Source organism: Cyanistes caeruleus, chromosome 14, assembly GCF_971803275.1.
Source record: "Cyanistes caeruleus chromosome 14, bCyaCae1.hap1.1, whole genome shotgun sequence".
In the NCBI taxonomy this organism is placed as follows: Eukaryota; Metazoa; Chordata; class Aves; order Passeriformes; family Paridae; genus Cyanistes; species Cyanistes caeruleus.
In genome coordinates, this window is record NC_141714.1 from 4085187 (window position 1) to 4108296 (window position 23110).

A 23110-nucleotide genomic window follows, 5' to 3' on the forward strand; every position below is an offset into this window, starting at 1 on the left:
TCAAGCATCTCCAAATGATCTGCTGTGTGGAAAATTTGCCCTGCATTGTCCAGCTGGTTTGTGGTGCTGTGGGTTCATTTGTCTTGGATTCCTTTCCAAGCCCTCAGGAAAGCACTGCAGGCAGGGGAGGCGAAGGCAACATAATGTTCAGTGTGATTTTCACTGCATCTGCTTGCACAAATATTATCATAACTAATAGAAGATTATCCCAAACAAATGTTTCCTCTGATTAATGACCAATATTAATCATCTTTCTCTCCCATCTGCTGCTCCTCCCTTCCCCTCTGAATCCAGGTACTGATAGCTTCTGTTATCTCATGTGTGTCTCTCATATTTCTTTTTTTTCCTTTTATTTTTTCCCTCTGTATGCACCAGTAGTTCTCTCATTTGAGGATATTTCCTCTCTGGTGCACTTGATTTTAATAGTGTCTGTCTGTAACAACTCATTTCACCTCCCTTGGGGAAATGTGGGGAGCCCAGGGAACTAAATGTCATAATATCTGGCCCATCTCTCTACTTAAGTTGTAGTAAAATGTACAGATGAATAACCTGGAGTGGTAAGAAAGCTGCTGAGGGCTCCTGTGTGTAATGATTTAGCAGAGCCACGCTCACGATATAAAGACACAGTAATCCAACAAAATACCCAAAGCTTTGGGGGGAGGAATAGGATGCTGAGGAAAAATGGGGACAGCTGCCTCTTCAGTCCACAGGTGAGACAACACCAGCAGAACTTGCCTTGTTTCCTGAGATGGTTACAGTGAGGGAAGGTGAGATATTTTCAGGATTGTCAGAGAAAATAAAATCCTGTGTCCTGAAATCCTATTAAAGCACTGTTAAGGTGTCTCCAGGCTTAAAGGATCTTACCTACAGCGTGGCTCCCTGGGATGGGAGCAGAGTCAGGAGAGACCCACAGAGGCCCCTTTTGCCTGGGGCAAAACAGCAGAAGATTTTATTGCTCAGTTGTTGACACTGCTTTGCCTTTGCCCCACACCCATTTTGTAGTGAATTAAAACTCAGAGAAGTGTTTTGAAAGGACAGATGTGATGTGAAAGCCCCCTGGGCTGTGCTGGGGCACACACCCAACATGGCACAGCAGCTGTGAGTGCCTGCTGCACCCCTGCACCCCTCCTTCCCATGAAATCCCACTGAAATCCCACTGAAATCCCACTGAGAAACCGGGGAGTTTGTTCAGGGTGGATCTCCAGAGCAGCCAGCTGGCCCCAGGCTGGGAAGCTCCGAGGCTCAGCATCCCTCCCTGGCTGTCTCTGCAGGGGAATACGTCGTCATGACCACACACTTCCACCTCAAGAGGAAGATCGGGTACTTTGTGATCCAGACCTACCTGCCCTGCATCATGACTGTCATCCTGTCCCAGGTGTCCTTCTGGCTCAACAGGGAGTCTGTCCCTGCCCGCACGGTTTTTGGTGAGTCTGGCGCATCCTCTCAGGCTGGGGATGAAGGGAAATAGGAAGGGAAACACACTGAGCATCAGAGCTGGTCTTTGCCAGGTCCTGACCAGCATTTCTAAGCTGCTGGCCATTCCCCAGGACAGCTCTCAGTGTCTTCCCAGTGAGTCTGCTCCCCCTCAAATCACTGCAAAAATACTCCTGGCCATGTCTCTGCTGCAAGCCAAGCCATAAATATTAACAGTAATCAAGGTATTGATCATCTAATTATATGCATTTGGCTGTGTCTGCTTATCTGTGTTGGCTTTAGAGCTGAGCAGAGGCTAGGTACACAGGGAGGCATTTAAAACCCTACCTTTGAAATTGCTAACGTGCCCCTGGTCACAGCTCCACATAACAAGTTCCTGAGGCAGCATAACTGCATGGTGAATATAGTGTTATTATTTCCTTCAGCTGCTTTCAGATCCTCTCACCGAAGCAAAGTGCCAGGCTGGCACTGCACATATATTAATAGCTTTTACAAGCATTTAATAACAGAATTGCTTTGTGCTTTCCTGTCAAGACCTTTAGTTCAGGATCTACACAGGCATGCTCCCAGAGCAGGTGTGATGCTGCAGGATTGTATATCCTGGAGGTAACACTGCCCAGCAGATTCCACTTAACAGAGAGGATATTGGACAAAAGTCCCCAAGTAGAGAGGGGATATGTGGTGTCCTATGTGATTCCCTCCTGTGTTATCCTGAGAATTGCAGTGAAATAAGTTTCCTCAAGCAGCAGCTCAGATCCAGCAGGCAAGAGCTGACTGAAAAATTAAAACCTACCTGTGTGACAAATGTCTTTGCTCCCAAATTGCCTTGCCTTCCTATTAAGAAAATAATGAGAACTCCAATTGTTTAGTCATTTTTTTTTCTGCCCCTCAGAAAGTATTGTCAACAATATTGAATTGAAACTCTTAAATTACCAGGAGTATGGCTTTAGGGAACTGAAAATTAGTCAATATTTTTATAATGTTTTTAATGCATTTTTAATTGAAAAGCACATTATTGGGGAAAATGGATGGTAATGGTTGCTTGCTTTAATGAAAAAAGCTTTAAAAGACATTTTGCAACAGATCATTTGTTTAAGATAAATCATTGTGACATTTATCCTGGCAGCTTGGGCCACTGACAGCAGGACCCAGGATCCCAGGTGTCCATCCATGCAGGTCACAGGACACTATTTCTAAAACCCTGAGAGAGCTGTGTCAGATGAGTGGCCAGTTTCTCATCCTCTCTGAGGTTCACAACCATCTAGCTGTCCTTTTCACTGCTATTATTTTTATTTTGTTCCAAAAGCAACTGGAGGCTTCTCCATGATATATTCTACATGAACTGGGTGTAGCATCATGCACCTCACCCTGCCAACAGATGAGGAGTGTGGTGCAGGTGCCTTCCTGTGAGTGAGGACTCCTATGGAGAGCAGAGATCTAGTCACTGGAGTTTGGGGACGGTTAATCTCATCCTAATGAAGATGTTTGCCATTGATTCTACTCAAAACTGAACCAGAATAATTCCCTGAGCAACCTGAAGTTGGCCCTGATTTGAGCAGGGGCTGGACAAACTGCTGCCCCGTGCCTGGAAGTGTTTGAAGCCAGGCTGGAGGCAATTTTGAGCAGCCTGGGATAGTGAGAAGTGTCCCTGCTTGTGGCAGGAGGTGGAACCAGATGGTCTCTAAGGTCCTTTCCAGCCCAGGCCATCCTGTGATTTTATGATTCTGTGAACCTGACCTCCTGCCATCCTGGCCTGTTCTGTTATCCCATGAGTAGATATAGATATAGATAGATAGAGATAGAGATAGATATATAAATAGAGATATATAGATATAGATGTAGATATAGATGTAGATGTAGATATAGATATAGCTATAGCTATAGATATATATAGATATAGATATAGAGATATAGATATAGAGATATAGATATAGATATAGATATAGATATAGATATAGATATAGATAATATAGATATAGATAATATAGATATAGATATATAGATATAGATACAGGTGATAGATATAGATATATAGATAATATAGATATAGATATATAGATATAGATACAGATGATAGATATATAGATGATAGGTATAGATATAGATGTAGATGTAGATCCCTGGCTCTGGGTAGGACTCCCTGAATTACAGCAGCAATGTGGCTCAGGAGCTGGCTCCTACTTTTACATGACAGGAGTGGCAGCTGTTTTGAGAGAAACCACTATGAGTGCAGGATCTCACGGCATCCCTGCGTCCTGCTGTGTCCCCACAGGTGTCACCACGGTGCTCACCATGACCACACTAAGCATCAGCGCCAGAAACTCGTTACCCAAAGTGGCGTACGCGACGGCCATGGACTGGTTCATAGCCGTCTGTTATGCCTTTGTGTTTTCTGCGCTGATCGAGTTCGCCACCGTCAACTACTTCACCAAGCGCAGCTGGGCCTGGGATGGCAAGAAGGTGCTGGAGGCCCAGGAGATGAAGGTCAGCCAAGGCTGGAGGGGAGAGGGTGGGGAAGAAACGCTGCACGAGGGAGCTGTGCCAGGCACAGCAGTGGGTAACGTGCAGCCCCACAGCACTTGGGAGGCTGGATGCTACTCACTGCGTGCCCAGCCCAGGTCCTGACTGCAGCGGTTCTTGAGGGGTGGGGAGGAATGGCCTGGGGCTGGTCAGTGTGCTTAGCTGGGGGAAAACACCCAGGCATGGCTGCTGGCTCTTCCCTCTGCCCTCTGTCCGGCCGTTTGCAGAGGGAACATGTGCGCATCCGTGCTTTGGGTTTGCTCCTCTGGTGGTCTTGTGTCTCCTTCCTTTCCTTTCCTTTCCAGCCCAAACCCAAACCCCAACCCAACCCTCCCAAACCAATGAACCAACCCAACCCAGCCCTCCAACCCCATTCCTTGTTGCTAGCATGCCAAAAACCCCAGGACACCCTGTCCCCTGGCCAGCTCTGACACTGGTACCATTGCCCACAGCTGCCAGCAGCTGCTGCTCTGCGAGCTTGGGCACAGAGGGTGGGTGGGAAGCCAGCAATCCCAAATGCCAACTGGCAGCAGATTAATGCCTGGCATCACCCACATTTCCCCTCCCCACTCGGGATCGGCCTCTCTGGCAGCTTCATCCTGACAGGCTCTGCTACCCCTGCTCGTGCCCCCCTCCCTCTGAACTGATTTAATCTTGGCTGTGCAGAGAAATCGCTTACTGTAGCATGCTGCTCCTTGTTTATATTTATTGAATCAATTTGAAAATCAGCTTTGTCCTTGTTCTTGGTTCTGGAGCCTTTCTATTTTTCTCCTTTGCATTTTAATGTGTTGTTGGAAATTGTTGTGGGGCTGTATGTTAAACACCTGACAGAATTGCAGCGACTTTTGGGAAGACAGCAGCCAGTCATCTCTCTGGTGTGGAGGTCAAAGAAGGTGAACAGAACCATCACTGGGTGTTGGATGCCTCTCTCTTGTCTTTCTTGGACTCTGTCTATCTGTTTGCTTTTGCAGCTGTGGTCTGAGCCGCAGACTCATGACAGAAAGCGTCCAGAGAGGGTCAGGTGATGGCCTTCCACTTCCACCATGAGCAGTGATACTAACCTGGCCTCTAGAGATGAGAGAAGCCTTTCCTGAGTCATTGGCACGATTGAAGAGTCAGGACAGGTCCTCAAAGCCGTGGTGTCCCTTTCAGGGATGGGCAAATCAGCACAAAGTCAGGATTCACACAGCCTTGGGCAATTATGTGAACTGGGCGGAAAAAGCAGTAAAGGCTCAAAAGCTTCAGTTTATCTTAGAAGCAGCGTGCTCCTCAATTTATTCACTGACCCAGCACTGCAAGACTAACAGTGCTGAAACAATAGGGTAAGAGCATGCAGAATGTTCCTGCACATGATAATCAAGCAAGAAAACAAAGCAGGACCAGGAATGTTTCAGAGGGGGAGCTCTCCGTGACTTTGCTGCAATTGGGATCAGCCTGGAGAATCAGGAAGGGCTCCAAATTTGAGGATGCTTTTTCAAGCTATCTCCAATCTTTACTGAAGAAGCGAACTCACTCCCAGTCTCTGCAGCTCAGAGAACTCCCTGAAGAGTGATGGGCTTTCAGGGAGCTTAGGAATACCATGTGTCAACATGTTTGCTTTTCATCTTTATTCCAATGAGTATTTCCAAGCAGTGAATTTGCTACGCAATGGAGGTGCCTCATTGGCTCAGTTTCAGCCTTTAATTAGCTCTTCCTGAAACAATTGACAAGCCAGGTGGTTGAAACCACAAAAGGGAGAGGCAAAGGAATAACTATTGGCATTTTAAAGTGTTTGTATCAAGAGTAAAACTGCCAGTGACAAGCCCAGGCTGAGCCCTGGTCTCTGGAGATCCTTCTCCCCAGCCAAAAGCAATGTTCTTTATTGGCGTGGTGGCAAGGATCCTCACTCCAGGTTTGATTGCATGAGCACAAAAAAAAATCACTGCAGGCAGCAGCAATGCTTTCCATCCCACTTGGACAAAATCACTGCCATGGAATAGCTGCTGGTTGCTGACAGACACCCTCAATGTGTTTATTTTTTTTTTTTTCTCCTCCCCCTCAGCCAAACTGTTGGTATAGATGGGAACACCTGGGGTTTTTTTCAGGTAGAATCTAAAATGCTGGGCTGGTCTTGGTGAAATATTGGTCTCTGCATAATAAAATCATGATGATGTTCTGGCTGTAGCCACAGCTGGTTCTAGCTGGGAGCTATCTGCACATTCTCTGCAGTTCTCCAACAAAAGCAAGCAGGTATCACCATAGATGTCACTAAAAACTCCCTTTAGCCTGCACTCGGATAATGTTTGACTAAGGTTTCTTGGACCCAAAGATTTTCCAAGCCTTTCCAGCCTGCCATCAGTAATTGCTAATTGTAGATGAAAAAGTTTATTTTGTTTTTTTTTGTATGCTAAAGTGGCTACAACCAGCTTAGAGATGCAGATCAAATTGGAGAGAGGTATTTGGGAAAGGAGGAAAGGAAAGGAAAGGAAAGGAAAGGAAAGGAAAGGAAAGGAAAGGAAAGGAAAGGAAAGGAAAGGAAAGGAAAGGAAAGGAAAGGAAAGGAAAGGAAAGGAAAGGAAAGGAAAGGAAAGGAAAGGAAAGGAAAGGAAAGGAAAGGAAAGGAAAGGAAAGGAAAGGAAAGGAAAGGAAAGGAAAGGAAAGGAAAGGAAAGGAAAGGAAAGGAAAGGAAAGGAAAGGAAAGGAAAGGAAAGGAAAGGAAAGGAAAGGAAAGGAAAGGAAAGGAAAGGAAAGGAAAGGAAAGGAAAAAAGAAAGGAAAAAAGAAAGGAAACTGATTTTTAAAATTAAAACATCATCAGGAGGAAGATGTGAGATGGAGAAGTGTGAGATGAGTGAGAAGTCAAAGAGATTGAAAGATGAGTGGGTTCAGTAGCCAGAAAAGCTCCAGCACCCTCAAAATTCCTTGTTTAAAGGATCCAGTTCAGGAGAGAAGGACTGTGTCTGGACAGAGAGATCCATCCATCATCCCAGCCATAAGAATGGCCATCTGGAGCCAACAAGGTCATTTCTTGAGTGGCTGTGACAATGAGGATTCAAGGAGAGGACAAGCAACGGTGACTTTGCTGCTGGGAAACTGCAGGGATGACATTTACCAGTGAGTTTACCACAAAAAGTGTTGTCTGTTTCTCAGGATGGAAGATGCTTTGGATTCTTGGAAGACACTTAAACCCACTTCTGCCATGTCTGTGCATAAAAGCTGATCTAGCTCTGTATCTGTGCCTGAATGGCATTGCCCTGGAATTCTGGGTGTCAAGGAGCAACAAAACCATACAAGTATCTGCAGCCAGACACATGAAAACAGAACATGCTTTGGATGGAGCAATAGTCCTGGATCTTTATTTTTGTCATAATACAATAGTTCTTCAGTACATGGTGAGGTTAGGTCCGGGCTTGTAATGTACTTTTTACTAAGAAAAACATGCATGAGGTGCCTTTTCTACTGGCTGGGTTAAAACCTAGCTTTTTGAGCAACCCACTCTTCAGCAGTTCTCAAGTCTGCCCTTTGATCCAGCTCCCTTGGGAATCATTTTTCTTTTTCTTTTATTTCTTTCCACTTGTGGCATCTTTGTTACAATCCTGGAGGAACTAGAACCAACCTTGACAGGGCACTGTTTTCAACAGGTTGAAGTCTTTGGGGCTCAGGATGGTTCAGAGCCTTCTCTTTTTTGTCTGCCTCACTACAGTCAATATGTTTTTGCTGGGACTTTCCCTGGCTGGTCATGCTCTGCATCCCATGTGTCCTTTGTTCTTTGCACTTGCCAATCTCCATGATTTCCACGAGGATCTCAGAAGTCGTTTCCAACTTCATGGATTCTGTGATAACACTGCAAGTGATTTATGTCCTCAGCACCTTCAGTACAGTCTATGAATCATTCTTCAGCAGCATTTCACCCTGTTTCTCTCATGTGGTGTGTTGGGCTGATCATTTAATCCATCCAACCATCCAACCTCTTCGACTGGTGATCCAGGGAGCATAAGATCATTTGGATCTGTCCCATATAATCTGAATGATCTGAATCTGAATGATCAAGTCCTTGGCACACTGGGGAAAAGGAGGAAAAGGAGGAACTTTGGCTTGGTGTGGGGAAGGAGTGATGCCTTTGCTGCAACAGGAGACTGCTGGGCTTTGGCTGATGGGATACAGGGATGTCAGAGACTGGAGCTGCTTGGGGGTCATTTAAGTGACTTTTCTCTAGAATGACAAGTGGCAAATCCTGGATTTCCCAAGTTCTGCAGATACTGGTGACTTTCAGGGTTGCCTGTCAGAGGCACAGTGCTTCCAATTTGAATTTTCTCCTGCTGTGAAGCAGGCACAGAGAACTAAATCTCAAGCAAACCACAGACAGAAGCAGTAGTTCCCATAATTTAGATGTTCAGTTGTTAGTTCCTCAGCAGAGAGGTTTGAAGACAAGAATATTTAGCAAAAATACTATTATTTTCCAGTGTGTGTGTTGTTGAACCACTTGTCAGACTGCTCTGTCTAGGGAACAGATTTATCTCTAGACCAGATTTTACAGCTTTTCCCTCAGGAGAGCAGCACAGGGACATCTTTGTGCAGCAATTCAGTCTCCCTGTGCCTCAATGGGGCCTTAAGTGCAAGAATTGCTTTGCAAAATAGATATTTTAAATAGGACAAGTTTTCAAAGCAAATGTGGGGGTCCCTCCTGTTTATCTACTCTTCCCTTCTGTTCCAGGAGGATGTGGAATTCCTCACAGATGAAGGTGCAGGGCGAGGGCTGGCGGCCACTTTGCAGCTGACAGCAACAAGAACATTTTGCTTTGTTTGATTGTCAAAAGCTTGCCTGAAACACTTATTTATAAAGCACAGCCCAGCAAACAGGCTGAAGCGTTTCCTCTGACATCTCAGGGGCAGAACACATGGAGAGCACAGGCGTGCCTGGTGTAGGCAGTGTGGGTGTTCTGGGTGCTCCCAGCAGGGTGAGGATTCCATGGGCAGCTGGGAAAAGACCCTGGCTGAAGGTTCCCAAACCTCTGCTCTACCTGAACAGCCTGATCTGAGGTCCAGGGAAGCCCAAACTAATGCTTGGGGTCTCTGGATCGCACTATTGGGAGGAGCTGTCACCACCCACAGCACCCAGATTTGCCTGACTTTCAGCTGATTCCCTATGGATCCACTTTCCAAACTCTGGGGCAGGAAAGTTGTCCAGGTTGAAAATGTCATGTCACTTGGATTCCTCTTATTCCTCTAATGAATAACATGGCTGATTAATACTGAGATAACCACAGGGCACTGCCAATTACGTTCTGTGAACAACAATCTGGTTTTCATTTCATTACTGATTATTAATTATTTTATTGCCTCCTGTAGCTGTGTTAATAAGTAATCATAGTTATTTAGGTGTTTTAATAGGTGAAACATCTTTAGATCTTTACTTGCTTTTTGTCAGTTCTTTAGCAGGAAAAGTTCATCTGCTGTGCAGAGGGAATGTGTTAATGTGGCTCTAATGACTGCAGAATCAGACTTAGTTAATTGTTAAAGACCATAAAATACTATGAATATGGTCCAAACAGTGGTTTAGTCTGGTCTGGAGTCTGAAGACATCTAGACCCCCTCCTAACAAGTTAATTTCTGTAATTGCTGGCATTATTACAAGGCTGCCTGGCTGTGGTGTTATTGGAGAGGGGTTTAAAGATTGCACAGAAGTCTGCTTTTAGTGTCCCTCTGAAAATCACTGTGGAAAATTCATTTCCTAAGGTAACCAGGAATATCCATGGTGACTGTTGACACATTTAAAATGGAAGTACAGCACTGGGAACAGAAGCCCTGGGACTGTCTCTGCAGAGCAGAGGCTGGGCAGGCCTGGCCCTTCCAGCTCCCAGTGCTGCCCAGTTCCCAGAGCAGTGTGAGGACAGGGACAGGTCCTGCTGCCTGCAAGTGCAGTTCTCCTCCTGAAGTGCTTCCCTCATAGGAACGTGCATGACCACCCCCAGCAGCCCTGGGAAATGCCTGGATGAGCCTCACCTTGTGTTTCAGGTGCTTTTCAGCAGAAAAAAAAGTCATCCAAAGGCACGCCTAGTTCTGAGTTTAGAGACCAGTCCCACCACGAGGCACTGCTGTGTGTGGTGCTGGCTCTTGGTGCAGCAGGGGGCAATCATGGGGTACCTGAGTGCAGATTTCAGTCAGTGGCCTTCTCCTCGTAGGCTTGGCTTGCTTATACAGCACAGTGCAGTTGGTCTCAGGTCCCTGGCAGCAGCAGGAAGATCCCCAGAGCAGGGACAACACCTGTCATGACTCCCTAGGTCCATCTTCCTGCCCACCCATCCTCATGAACACCTGAACTGTCTCCAGCACTCACCCTCATCCTTCAGTGCATCACATCTGATACACAAAGGCCTCTCTTGCCATCCTCCCTGCATTTTGTCCCCACTGCAGCACATATGCTGTCCCCCAGAGCCCTGTGGGAGGGATTCCCTCACCTCCTGTGATTTTCAGCATCCCTTGGGTATGAAGGCAGGAGGAAAGGCTTCCCTCTGTGGTGCTGTGCTGAGAATTCCAGAAATCCTGGTTGGTGCAAATGCATTCCATCTGTTCTGTATCTTACCTGGGTGGGCCGTGAGGTGCTCTAAAGGGCAGAAGCAATTTGAACATCGTTATGTTAAACTGGGAGGTGTTCCTGTGAGGAACTCAGGGCACTGAAATATGGTGCAAGGTTACTGCAATGCTGTTGCCCATATTCTTAATATGGCTTTTTGCCACCAAGAAATAAAACCAAGTTGTAATCCTGTGTGCTGTGTCCTCCTCTCACCTGCCCCAGGAAGCAGCCAGCCAAGCAGAAAATCCAGTTCTTCCCCAAGGATGAGCGCACGGGGTGTCATTCCTTTTGCCATTCTTCTTTCACAAGGTACATTCCTCCCTTCTTGGCCTCCTGCTCCTCACACCTTTCTCCACCTTCTCACCCGGACTTAAGCAGGTAAACTCAGAGGGCAAAACATTCTCCGTGCCGTTCTCTGCCCCTTCACCTCTGTTTGTTTGTTTGTTTTCCCTTCCACCTCTCCTAGAAAAAAGAGCCGGTGGCGCTGGCGAAGAAAACCAACAACACCTACAACATTGTTGGCACCACCTACGCCCTGAACATCAGCAAGGAGCCCGGCCTGCCCACCATCTCCAAGAGTGCTGCTGCCACCGCCACGGCCACCAGCGTGCCCCCGAAGATGCCCCGCCTGGAGGAGAAGCTCCCCGAGAGCAAGAAGACCTACAACAGCGTCAGCAAGGTAGACAAGATGTCCCGCATCGTCTTCCCAGTCCTCTTTGCCATTTTCAACTTGGTCTACTGGGCCACCTACGTGAACCGGGAGTCAGCTATCAAGGGAATGATCCCCAAACAATAAAACCGGTCACGCAAACCTTCCATCAGTGAGCATCATCCCAGCAGGAATTCTCCAGGGCTTTCTTCTTTTCTTCTTTTGTTTAATTATTATTGTTCATTTGATATTATTATTATTATTATTATTATTATTATTATTATTATTATTATTATTATTATTATTATATCACTCTTTTCTAATGTAAACAAAACTGTGATTTTAATTTAATCCCATATATACTTTGGTTATATTTACTTTGATGATGAAAGCTAAAGAAATAATAAGGGATCATAACAAGTTGTGCCTCTAACATCTTAAGTCTGCTGTCACCCATCTGACCAAGTCACCCTGTGCTGCCATCTCTCCTCTGCCACCTCCTGTGGTCCCCATGGTCTTCACGCCTCTGCCATTTCATGCTGTCCCCAGGGGCCGCTGCTCTGGGGTTCCTCCTCTGTGATGAGCTGCCCAAGCATGGGGGATGCTCCTGGACACGTGGGCTGCAGGGTGTGTCAGTCACTCAGCCAGGCTCTCCTTCAGTGCCTGGCTCTTTGTGCAGGGTCCTGCACCTGGGCTGTGAGTGCAGGTGAGCTGGTCACCTGCAGGGACCAGGGAGCAGCCTGGCATGGGCCAGCTTGTGGTCCAGTGCCCACTGGGGCAAACCCGCCCCTGCTGTGGTTACCAGAGTGGACAGCATCTTGTAGGTATTGCAGGTCTTCTTCCTCTCTGTCTTCACCAAACCCAACTGGTTTTGTCTCTCCAGACAAGAAAGGTGGGAAAGGTGCTGGCTGGCTGGCATTGTGCACTCTTGGGGCAGTTGATGTTAGCAGGAACTGTGGATCCTATCAGAGAAATCACTTTCCTTAGCATCAGTCAGGAAGTCCAGGCAGAAGCTTTACAAAGCCTTGGAGGAGTTGGCAGCTGTGAGGCTGCACGCACTCAGCATCAGGACTGGAAACCACAGATCAGAGATGCTCAGATCAATGGTCTATCACTTCCTCTTATGGCCCCATCCACTTATTATTCTTAGCAGATCCTCTCTGTCCCAGCCCCTTCTTCCAGCCTCCCCTTCATCTTCCTCTGGCTGCTCAGCAGCCCTCGTTGGTATCTCAGTGCTCACACGTGGATTTAGGGAATCTCCCTCCTCTGGGGTAAGCCATGCTGATGGGGAGGAGCACAGCCTGGGGAAACCCAGCTCATGGTGCATCCCAGCTCCAGTGCAGGATGCTCCCTGTGGGACCTGCCACGGGGATGAGGCAGGGCACTGGTGGTCCCCAAGACTCTCCCAGTCCCTGCTGAGCTGGTGCATCCTCAGCTCCATGGGAAAACAGCAGAAGGGGCTCTTTGGAAGAGCAGGTGACACTGCTGTCCCATAGAGCCATGGGAACCAGGTGCCATCCCACAGAGCAACTGAGGCAAGACCCAGTCTAGCACTGCACACTCTTCTAAGGAAAGCCCTCCAGAGCCTTGGAGAGAGGCTTTTTCTCCCTTCCTGACCACCACAGTGTACCCAAACCAGAGTTTGTCCTTTTCCCAGCAGCAGCACAAAGTGGTGACATCCAAGCCATCCACCCCTGGATCCATGGGCACACTGTCCTACAGGGAGGGACATCCTGTGCCTGATGATTCCTTGGGGTAGCACAGTCCTGCTGCCCCAGAGAGGTGCACCCCCTCTTTCTTAGGGCACCCTCTCTGACCCTCTGGCTGTCCCCAGAGCTGCCCCCAGCGTGTTTTGGGCTCCTGCAGCCACACCAGGGCCCCAGCACCCCCAGGGTGATGCCTTCAACATTGCTTTGAGCCCCTGTGCCAGGCTTAGCTTCCCCCTGCCATGCAGGAGCAGGGCTGAGCACAAGGCACAGGATTTGTCCCACCTGGAATATCCATGGGGGCGGCAGGATGGAGCGAGGAAGGCCAGGGCACTTTGTCCTGCAGCATGGGAGGCCCTGGTGCACATCCTGCCTGTCCTTTACCAATCCCACTGGCTCAACAGCAGTGCAGTCACTCCCCCTGCCCACAGCTGAGATCTGGAGAGGAGTTTGGAAGTGTTTAGCCCAGTCCCAGGGTGTTGAGTCCACAAGCACATCCACACAGCTGGCAATATTGGGAAGGAGGAACCTCCCCCCCAGGCTGCTGCTAAGGAAACCAGCTCTCACATCCTCTCTCACAGCATCTGCACCCCAAACCATGTCATTTCTACAGTGCCTTTCATCCCTGAGGGTTCCCTGGTGGGTGGGAAGACCCAGGAGCTCTCCTGCTCTGCCTGCAGCATCGGGGTGGAGGAGCAGAGGGGAAGGTGAACCATCCCCAGCCCTTCTGCTGGGCAGGGAGGACATCCTGGCTTCTTTGGCACCTGGTTCTGCCTCTTGGGCCTCCTGCTGCTGCTGCTGCAGCCACCCCACTATGACATTCCAGCTGTCCCATCACTGCCTGGACGTGTCCCCAAGACCCTCACCCCGAGGCACCCCCACACTCCCTCCAGCAGTGAGCTCCCTTCCTGCCACCCTTCTGCTCCCTGGGCTCTCCAGTGCAGAGGGCTACAGCTGTCTGTTCTGGAAACCTTCTCTTAAATAAGCTAGATGAAGAGTGTCTCATAAAACATTCATATCACTATAATACTCAGGCCTAAGTGAATGGAATAGAAACCCTACAACAAGCAAAACCAACACAATAAAATGGTCACAAAGAGTATGTTGTGTTTACTAATGGAATTACAGCAGGTTTAAATAACTCCATCCAATGACCTAGCTGACTTAGCTGGCCCTGCTGGTTTCCTCTGCTAGCCGGAGAATTCCCCAAAATCCCTTTTACCCCAAGAGCCACGTCTCTTCTTGTCAGTGCCTGCTTTGTAGAGCTGTCCTTAAATCGTCAGGTCTTACCATCATCTTCTCAGCAGCCCAAGCACCCTGGGGCTGCCTTTGCTGGCTGCCCAGGCCAGGTGGGCTCTGTGCTGTGGGGTGATGCTCAGGAGAGGGGCTGGCTCACCCTGAAGTGCTGCACACAGCTCCTGATCCTCCTCCCTCCCTTCCTGCTGTGATCCTGTTACTCCCACTGAACTCGGGGTGAATTCCTGCCCGTCCCTCCCCATAGCCCCCTCCTCTTGTCCCTCCCCAGGACTCTGCCCTGCTGGCTTGCCCGTGACACCCATCTGCTGGCTCTTCCAAAAACGCTGCCTGATAAACGCTGCCTTCCTGTGCCTGTGTGAGCACGCCTCGAAAGCCAAGTCTATTCCGAACCAAAGCCTGGCACGGGCTCTGAGTCTTCCTGCCAGCTGGAAGCAGAAATACCGGCATCCTTTGGTTAAAGACAACAAACCAAACAGGATTTCTAGTTTGGCTTCCAAGCAGGAAAGCATTTCGGGAAGATAGTTATAAATAAGTGGTTTAACATCTCCTGCCAGCAGACATCACAGAGAAGATAATGTTCTTTTTTTATAAAACTGTCAGTGACTCAAATTAGGACTTTTCCTTCCCAGTTAACACGAGGCTGTTGATGGGGGCTTCTTCTAAGTGCTTGCCAGGCCAGAGCTAATCTAGCATCAAAAACTGGAGTTTTAGGCTTGCTGTGACGGCATAGAAGGGTTCCATTTTCATAGCTGATCTGTACAGAAACTCATCTGTATATAACCACTGATAATCTAATCCACAGTTGTGCAGACAGTGGGCACTGTGAACCTCAAGACTCCAGTATTTCTTTTCTTCTGGCAAGGCCCAAACTTCCCCGACTTGAAGAGACTCTCCCAGTCAGGAACTGGAAGTCTTTGAGGGTGATAAAAATGAGCTGTTGGTCTGCACTCTTGTTTTGCAGCTCACACCACCTGGGAAACACACAGTGCAGTCCCAGCCTGCAGCTGCACTGCTGCTGGGAATGTCAGAGGGATGTTTTGGCACCTTCCCTCTTCTGAAACTGCACATGGGCATGGGGGAGGCAGGGACAGCTCCTCTGGGCTCCCTCAGCAGGCAGGGACAGCAGCACATGGTCACTGAGAGCTGCATTTTAGTGTCAGAGTGGAGAACATCCCTGGGGGGTGTCAGGAGAGGGCTGGGGCAGAGGTGGTCCCTCAGTGCCACCTCTTCTCCCAAGGGCTGATGAAGATGCTCTCATAGAACATCCTGAAAGCTTCTCAAACAGAGCCCAGCAGGGCTGTGGCACTCAAGACAGAGCTCCCCTGCTCTCCCCTGTGCAGCCAGCCCAGCCTGCACCACAGCCAGCACAGTCCCCTGTCCTGATCCCTGCCAGCTCAGTGGCACTGGCTTCTTTGCTGCAGGACACCCCCAGCACTCCCCAGGCTTGCTGTTCCCAGGCACAAGATTGTCCCCAGCCAGCCCTGCTGGCCCATCCTGTGGACACCAGGTGTGCCCATTCCTCATCCTTGATTTCTTCTGTCTGTCTTGGATTCCCTTCAGCCTCCTCTGGGGAGGACTCCATCACATCCCAGGAAAGGGTTTGTCCTGTTGCAGGTCACCTCTCCTGGGAAGAGCCTCTGTTCTGCTGAGAACCTCTTTGAGACCTTCAGAAACCTGGGGCTGCTGCCTGTCCCAGGGGATCCAGGGGAGTTCTGCAGCACAGAGGGTGCTCTCCCAGCAGGCTTTCCTTGGGAAGGGCTTATCAGGGATGTGCTGGTGCCCCCCATCCATGTTCTTGATCCTGAGAGTGCTGGAGAGCTGGGGTGGGGCTGTCACAGCAGCCCAGGCCCCACTCCAGGCCCTCTTCCCCAGATTTCATCCCCCCCTGGAGCCGCACTTCAGGCATCTGTGTGGATTTTACAGACTGCAGAGAAACATTTCCATGACTCCTGTTGAGGTTGGAGAGGGCTCAATCAGGGCAAAGGACTCATTGATGGAAACGTAAATGCTCTATTAATATTAAAGTGGGAAGAAAAAACATCCAAGCAACTCACCAATCCTCTCCATATCAAGCTAAACTACTTCTGAAGGTAGTTTTGGCAAGAGGCCACAGCACAGATGAGATTGATGGCTTCCAGGTATAAATATTTACTGTTCGACCTTGTTATTGTTCCATCAGCCAAAGGTTTTTACATATTTATATATATATATATATATATACACGTGTGTGTGTATATTTATGTCCGTAAACTCTTTACATCTAAACGTCAAACCTCTTTGTCTTTGAAAGATAGAATGGCCACTTTTAATTATTTTACTTCCCTGTCATTCTCTTTGCTGAGTCTTCTAGAGTGAGGTCAACCCTGTCCACTGGGCTTTGGGAGGCACAGGGAATAAAGGGAGCAAGGGAGAAGAGCCTCTCCCCACACTGAGGGTTCAGTACAGGCTTGTTGCATGGAGCAAGGTCACTCAATATCTTTCAGAAAAGCTTTGTCCCCAGTGTCACAGCTGCTCCAGCATAGCCCTTGTCCTGCTCTGGACACAGGGATGTCCATGAGATGGCTTTTTAACAGCTGAGTGCTGCAAGCACTGGGTCCTCACCCCATTGCACAAGCAGGGAATGTGCAGTGTGAGGTCTCCACCCTCAGCCTGCTTCAGGAGGGAGCACAAAACCTGCAGGGATCCTCTCCAGCTGTCCCTGGCCAGAGGAACACCTTGGCCTCTCCTGCCCAGCTCAGGGGAGTGCTGACCTCTGCTCGCTGCTGGTCCAGGTGGGGTGCAGGGATACCTGTGAGGGCTGTGGGAGGTGGCAGCAGGAGCTGCTGCTGCTGTCCCCATCTCAGCACAAGCAGGAGCACTCACAGGTGCTGGGTGGCCTGTGAGCAGCCCCTCACAGAGGCACCCAGCATCAGCTCCCTCAGCATCACAACCTCCCCCCTGCCTTAGAAGAAACATCCAGGCTGTGAACCTGCACTTGTAGCTCCTCTGTTCCCTCCTCTGCTGCTGCACAGAGGCTGTGGCAGCCAGCAGTGAGGGCCTTGTGCTGTCCCAGCCAGGAGAATGAAGGATGTCACCCGTTCTTGTCCTGGGTCTGTGCCTCCCACCACAGGAATCTGTGCTGCTTCACAGTCTTGGGCTTGGGTTGGTCCCAGCACTGGGACCCTTCCTCCAGCACGAGTGGGGTGATGCTGGTTTTGCTCCTGAAGCTCTAGGACAGAACATGTTCTGGCTATTCTGTCCCATTCCCCACTGGAGCAGATCTCTCCTGTACAAAACCTTCACAGTCCCATCTGCCGAGAGAGGGAAGCCTGGTTCCATGTTTGCTGCGTGAGCCAGGGTGCTCCCAGAGTCTTTGAAGGCTCTTGGCTCTTCTCTTCAGTGCTGCTTGAGGGCCCTGTCAGCTTGATAAGACCATTGGCTCGTGTTGCACTGTGAGCTGCACTCTGTCTCCCCGAAAAGTCTGTCGGTGCCTCCTGTCTCTCTGCAAGCAAATGTAACAGCAGTCATACGTCAAATGATTTGATTTTTGCAACCACAGAAAGTAGGGGCAGAGCTGGGAAACCTGAGTCACTGCCACACTGCCTTTGCCAGGCTGCATTTAGAGTGGAAGGTTCCTCTGTGCTGTCACCAGGGAGTTTCTCAGCCCCCCGATCCAGCCAGGTGGCCTCGAGCATCCCTCCATCAACCAGATTGTCACTGGCAACTGACCTGGGGATAGCTGCAGGCAAAAGCCCTGCCCAAAGGTGAGAGCACCAGCTGCTCTTTGGCTACAGAGTGGCACTAGCACCATGCCAGGGCAGCCCATCCTGAAAAGGAGCACAGCCAGCAAAGCAGAGGACACGAGTGTTGTCACAGCCTCGGGTCCAGCCTGTGCCCCCGCACGTCCTCGGCTTTGTTCTCCATCTCGTGAGACTCTCTTTACACCACTATGAGAAAGGATCTAGCTGGCAGCAGTTCAATGCATGACAATCCTGTTATTACAGCTGTAAATAAATAACAACTAGGAAAAAAAAAAAATGCATTTTTAAAAATTTTGGTTGACTTTATTTTCACTATTGACTAGCTGGTAGCCACTTTCTTAAGGGATTTCTCATGGAAACTGTGACCTTTATTCTCTGTATCTCTCTATCTATCTCTCTTTCTTTCTGAGATTTTTTTTTTCTGTGTTTCAAATGCTTTTTGGTGCAATGTTCAATGCCTGTTTGTAGTTTGGAATTGTATTTTTCAACCTTTGCTGGAAAAAAGAAAAAAAAATGTCCATTCTAATTGGCAGGATTTTTAGTCCTGCCATTTTTTTCAGCTTTTAGCTTTTTCAGTAAGTTAAAGCAACAGAAAAATGCCTCAAAAAATTACAGTGAAGTTCTGAGGAGAGATTAGAAAACATCAGAAACAAGAAGTACATGAGTAAGATCAGCAAGCTGAGTGGAGGAGGAGGACTCTTGTGACACCTACTAACCTCCTGATGTAGCACACAAGGTGGGACTAGACCTCTTCACTGAATTAAATCACTCTGCTTTTCCACTCTACCCACTCTCTCGAACTCTGATCAAAACAAATAAAAATTCATATTTTAAAAAAATAACCTGGTTTTTTTTGTCAGCAATTATTTTCCCTAGGTCTGTTTCTCAAAGCCAGATCCTCTGGGCTTTAGACCCCCTGCCCATTTTGTCCCACTGACAAGGTAACAAGCCACCCATTAAAAAATAATATCCCAGGGGAAATATCTTCTGGTGCCCATTGTGTCACGTTTTAAATGCTTTCCCTTCCAGTGACAGGGCAGTGGTTAAGTCAGGCTGGCTGGGGAGTTTGGGGAGCAGCTGGAGGACAGGGTGGTGGTGATGTGAGCGGTGGGAGAGGCGTGGGAGGTGTGCTTGGCCCTCACATGGGTGACCATGGTCAGACCCTGCTGTTCCAGGGACCTTTGGGACATGTCCCTGTGCACAACATGAATCAAACTTTCTGCTTCTCTAGGGACAACAAGAAGAGACTTGGCCAGCACCTAAAGTGCCAGAGGGCAGGGCTGGATGGGATATTGGGCAGGAATTGTTCCCTGGCAGGGTGGGGAGGGCTGGCACAGGGCACAGAGCAGCTGTGGCTGCCCCTGGATCCCTGGCAGTGCCCAAGGCCAGGCTGGACAGGGCTTGGAGCAGCCTGGGACGGTGGAAGGTGTCCCTGCCATGCCAAGGGTGGCACTGGATGGGCTTTAAGCTCCCTTCCAACCCAAATTGGTGGTTCAGACACCTTTCCTGTGGGGAGTTTTGACTGTGGCTCCCCTGTGGATATTAGATTTACACGTGCTATATTTAATAACATGTCATGTCCCCCTCTGCTGAAAGGGGAGTTCAAGGGGTGGAGGCTTCATCTGGACACTCCACTGCATCTCTTTGGAGCCATGAGATGTTGTATTTAGCAACTAATGGAAAGAAGGATTTTTTCTCTCTGTGTAGAAAGATCTGAAATTAAGTAAATCTCTGCAAATGCAAAAGCAGAGGACAAATCACCTGCAAGAAATGCTGAAGTTCATCCTATTGCATTAAGCTTGAAACTGTCAGTATTTCCCTGGGACCCTTCTCTGCATATTTAGTCAAAATATTGATGATTTACCAAAATCCAGCATATTCAATGAGGGCATCTGGGAGAAGAAAATAACTCCAGTGACAGCATCAGTTGTTTTCCATGCCTGGAGAGGGAGCAAAACACCCTCTGCCTTCCCTGGGTTCCCTGAGCACCATCTGGGTGCTGCACCAGGGACTTGCTGGCGGGACAATATCTCCAAACATATTGCAACCTTGGACAAAAAAAAAAAAAAAAAAAAAAGAAAAGTAAAAAAAAAAAGTTACGCATTTGAATTTGCTGCATTCAGCTGAATCCCACCTCTTCCTCTGAGATTCAGATGACAGAGGAGGCTTGGGAGAGCTGGGGCTCACAGCTGCTGTGGCAGATGGAGAGTTATCACAGGTCTGAGCAGTACAGGCTGCATACTCACATCTTCCTCAGGAAGGAGCAGAGATTGTGGCCACAGCAAGAGCAGCCCACCGCTGTTTGAAACCACCAAACTCAAAGTTTTCACCCTTTTCCCCAGCACTCCACCAGCCCCTCTGCCTGAGTCCTTCCCTAATCAGGATTGTACAGGGTTGGTCCCAGCCTGAAAAGATCTTCCTGACTCAGAAGACAAAAATAAACAGCGATGTGAAATGCTTCCTTACATTATCACTTCTCTATTTGAACCTAGAATAAGGACCCTGAAGAGGAACAGAGTGTAATTGCAGTGTCCACAGAAAAGAAATAGTAATGAAAACAGACAGAGCCGGGAGAATTGGCAGAGAGGAGGCAGAGCTGAACAAGTATTTATTACCCCAGCACTTAGTGCTCAGGCTGACAGGTGTCTCAGGAATGCAATAGCTGGGTTTTATTATTTGGTGCTCATAACACAGAAGTGCTCGGGGTGAGGGGAGGGCAGAACTGCTGATGTGTGGTTCCTGAGGCTCCAGGATTTGGGGAGCAGATAATTCCTCCCCTATCCCAGGCTCTAACGTGGGGATGGTTCTGCAGGAAAGGATCCCCTCGGAGCGTTGCTGCTTCAGAAACCTCTTCTGCAAACCAGCTTCTCGTGAGGTTCCCCAAATCCAGCCTGCCCACATTCCTGATGCCTCAGGATTTTAGCTTTTCCATTTTTCGTACATCTGTAACCCTGCAATTCTTTAGTGTATAAATTCCACACCCAGTGCCAGCTGCTGCTTCCCATTTTGGTCAGACACAATTCCTCTCCAGGCCTGAGAGTCAAGGACACCTCACTGCCTCAGGCCCCCAGAGATGGAAACAAAAGTGAGCTGGGGAGGAACAAACTTGGGGTAAATGACTTCATTACCTGAAGCTGTAATTGGAAAATTAACCCCCAATATGCAAATGGACCAAACTTATAAAAGTGTGAAAACCCTGTGACCCATCATCCATTTTTGGGTGCAGCCCCTGGGGAGCTTCATCTGCCTGAAATGTCCCTGAAGGCCCTTCAATAAATGGAAATTATTTTGATTCTCCTAATTTTGTTTGGCCTCTGTTTTTAGGTAGGCCCATAAAGGCATCATTTGGGGTGGTATGATCAAAAATTCCAGCACCAAGGCAGGGTTCCTCCTGCAGAAGGAACTCTCTTTACTCTGCTTCCTTCCTTCCTTCCTTCCTTCCTTCCTTCCTTCCTTCCTTCCTTCCTTGGTGGGTCCAACACTGCACGACTCCCATCTGCAGGGCTCTTCCCAGAACTATTGATGCTGAGTGAATATCGACTTTATTTCTTTTGTATATTCTCTCTCTACTTCACATTTATATTTGTAGCTCTGTAGCCTATTATTCATGGCTAGTTTTCCCTACCTTTATGCTACCCTGATAGGCAAAAAGACAAAACACATTCCAAGGCTGAAAAACAGCTTTTGACATTTTTATAAACAAAGAAATAAATAAATCTAAATATAAATCTAAATCTAAATCTAAATCTAAATATAAATATAAATATAAATATAAATATAAATATAAATATAAATATAAATATAAATATAAATATAAATATAGATGATATAGATATAGATATAGATATAAATATAGATATAGATATAGATATAAATATAAATATAAATATAAATATAAATATAAATATAAATATAAATATAAATATAAATATAAATATAAATATTTTTTATAAATAAAGTTTTGTTTCCTCTAAATAAAGTTTTCATTTCTGGGGGGAGTGGGAGGATTTAGAGAGGGGGAAAATAATTCACCTCTTATATCTCTACCTGGTGTTTTTTGTCAATTATGCTAATTTGTAAACTTATAAAACTGTATTCACCCCATGGGAGGGGGTGGGAATTTTGTGGACATTTTCCATGTCTGCCCCTGGAGGCCTCCAACAAAAACCAGCATTTATATTCCCTCCTGCACTAATATTATCTCCAGAGCGTGTTGTTTTATTTTGAGGTTCTTTAAGGCATCACTGTGGCTGTGCTGGCTGCCCTGTAAGCAAAAACTTTTTTATTCCTCCTGACCCAACGCATCCATCACAGCTTGGCAGCAGGAAAACACGGCTGGAGAGTGTTTTGTCACCCCTCCATGCAGAGAACCCCCTGGCCAGGCAGGATTGTGTGTTCCCAGCTTCAGGAGAAGCAGGAGCTGCTCCATCCCTGCTCTGACCCTCGGGAAAAGGAGTGGGAAGTTCCTGAGGTCTCCTCCTAGGATAGCTCTGTGGCATTCCCAGCAAGGCTGGAGCTTTGGTTCCTGCTGCCAGGGGAGAGAGCAGGTGGGATTGACTCCCCCACACCTCACCCAGGGCTGCAGAGGGTGTCCTGCAGAGGGGATTTGGCTGGCACAGCCACAGGACACTCGGCTGGGACAGGGGACTCTGCCAGCCTGGGAGCAGCAAACCCTGAGCCACCCCATCACCACCAGTTCCAGCAGGCAGGGAGAAAATCTCTCTGGAAAACAGCCCCTGGGGGATTTTCTTCTGAAGGGGAGAGGTGCAGGAGCTGGCTGAGCATCAGGTGCTGGATGGAGGCACTTTGGGATGCCCCATAAATAGCAGTGGAGGCAGCAGAGGTTGGAGGGAAGCAAAACTGCAGCAGGCACAGTCCAAGGACGTGAGGGAGGACAGGCTGGTAGGAAAAAGCAGTATTTTGTTTATTACACAGATAGCACAGCTGGGGAAAAGAAGCCAAGCTTTCCAGTCTATAAACTCTCCTTGGGATGTGGTGCTGTAAACTTCAGGCTTGGAGCTGAGAAATGGTCTAGGGTAAGTCTGTTCATGAGGCAGTCAGAAGGAAAAAGCTTCCAGCTCCCAGCAAAGTGGCAACTGGCTTGAAAGGATAAAGGTGCTTCTTGGGATTTTGTGAATAATAGGAGACAAAATAGTATTGCTGAGCTTATCCAGGAAAAAATAACCAGAAATAAAACCAAAAAATATAAATATAAAATATTTTTATAAAATATAAAATAAAATATATATTAT

At 48.0% G+C, this 23110-nt stretch overlaps 1 protein-coding gene across 2 annotated transcripts in view; it reads left to right on the forward strand.

Moving 5' to 3' along the window:
* The window catches only part of LOC111929183 (gamma-aminobutyric acid type A receptor subunit alpha3), a 72768-nt gene extending 54071 nt beyond the window's left edge, over positions 1-18697 (forward strand). For both annotated transcript variants that reach the window (XM_023926688.2, XM_086850160.1), the window contains exons 8-10: positions 1272-1424; positions 3707-3918; positions 10973-18697. In XM_023926688.2, the coding sequence (XP_023782456.2) occupies positions 1272-1424; positions 3707-3918; positions 10973-11302 (695 nt within the window). In that variant the 3' untranslated portion in view covers positions 11303-18697. The remainder of the gene's footprint in view (positions 1-1271; positions 1425-3706; positions 3919-10972) is intronic.
* The last annotated feature ends 4413 nt before the right edge of the window (positions 18698-23110 follow it).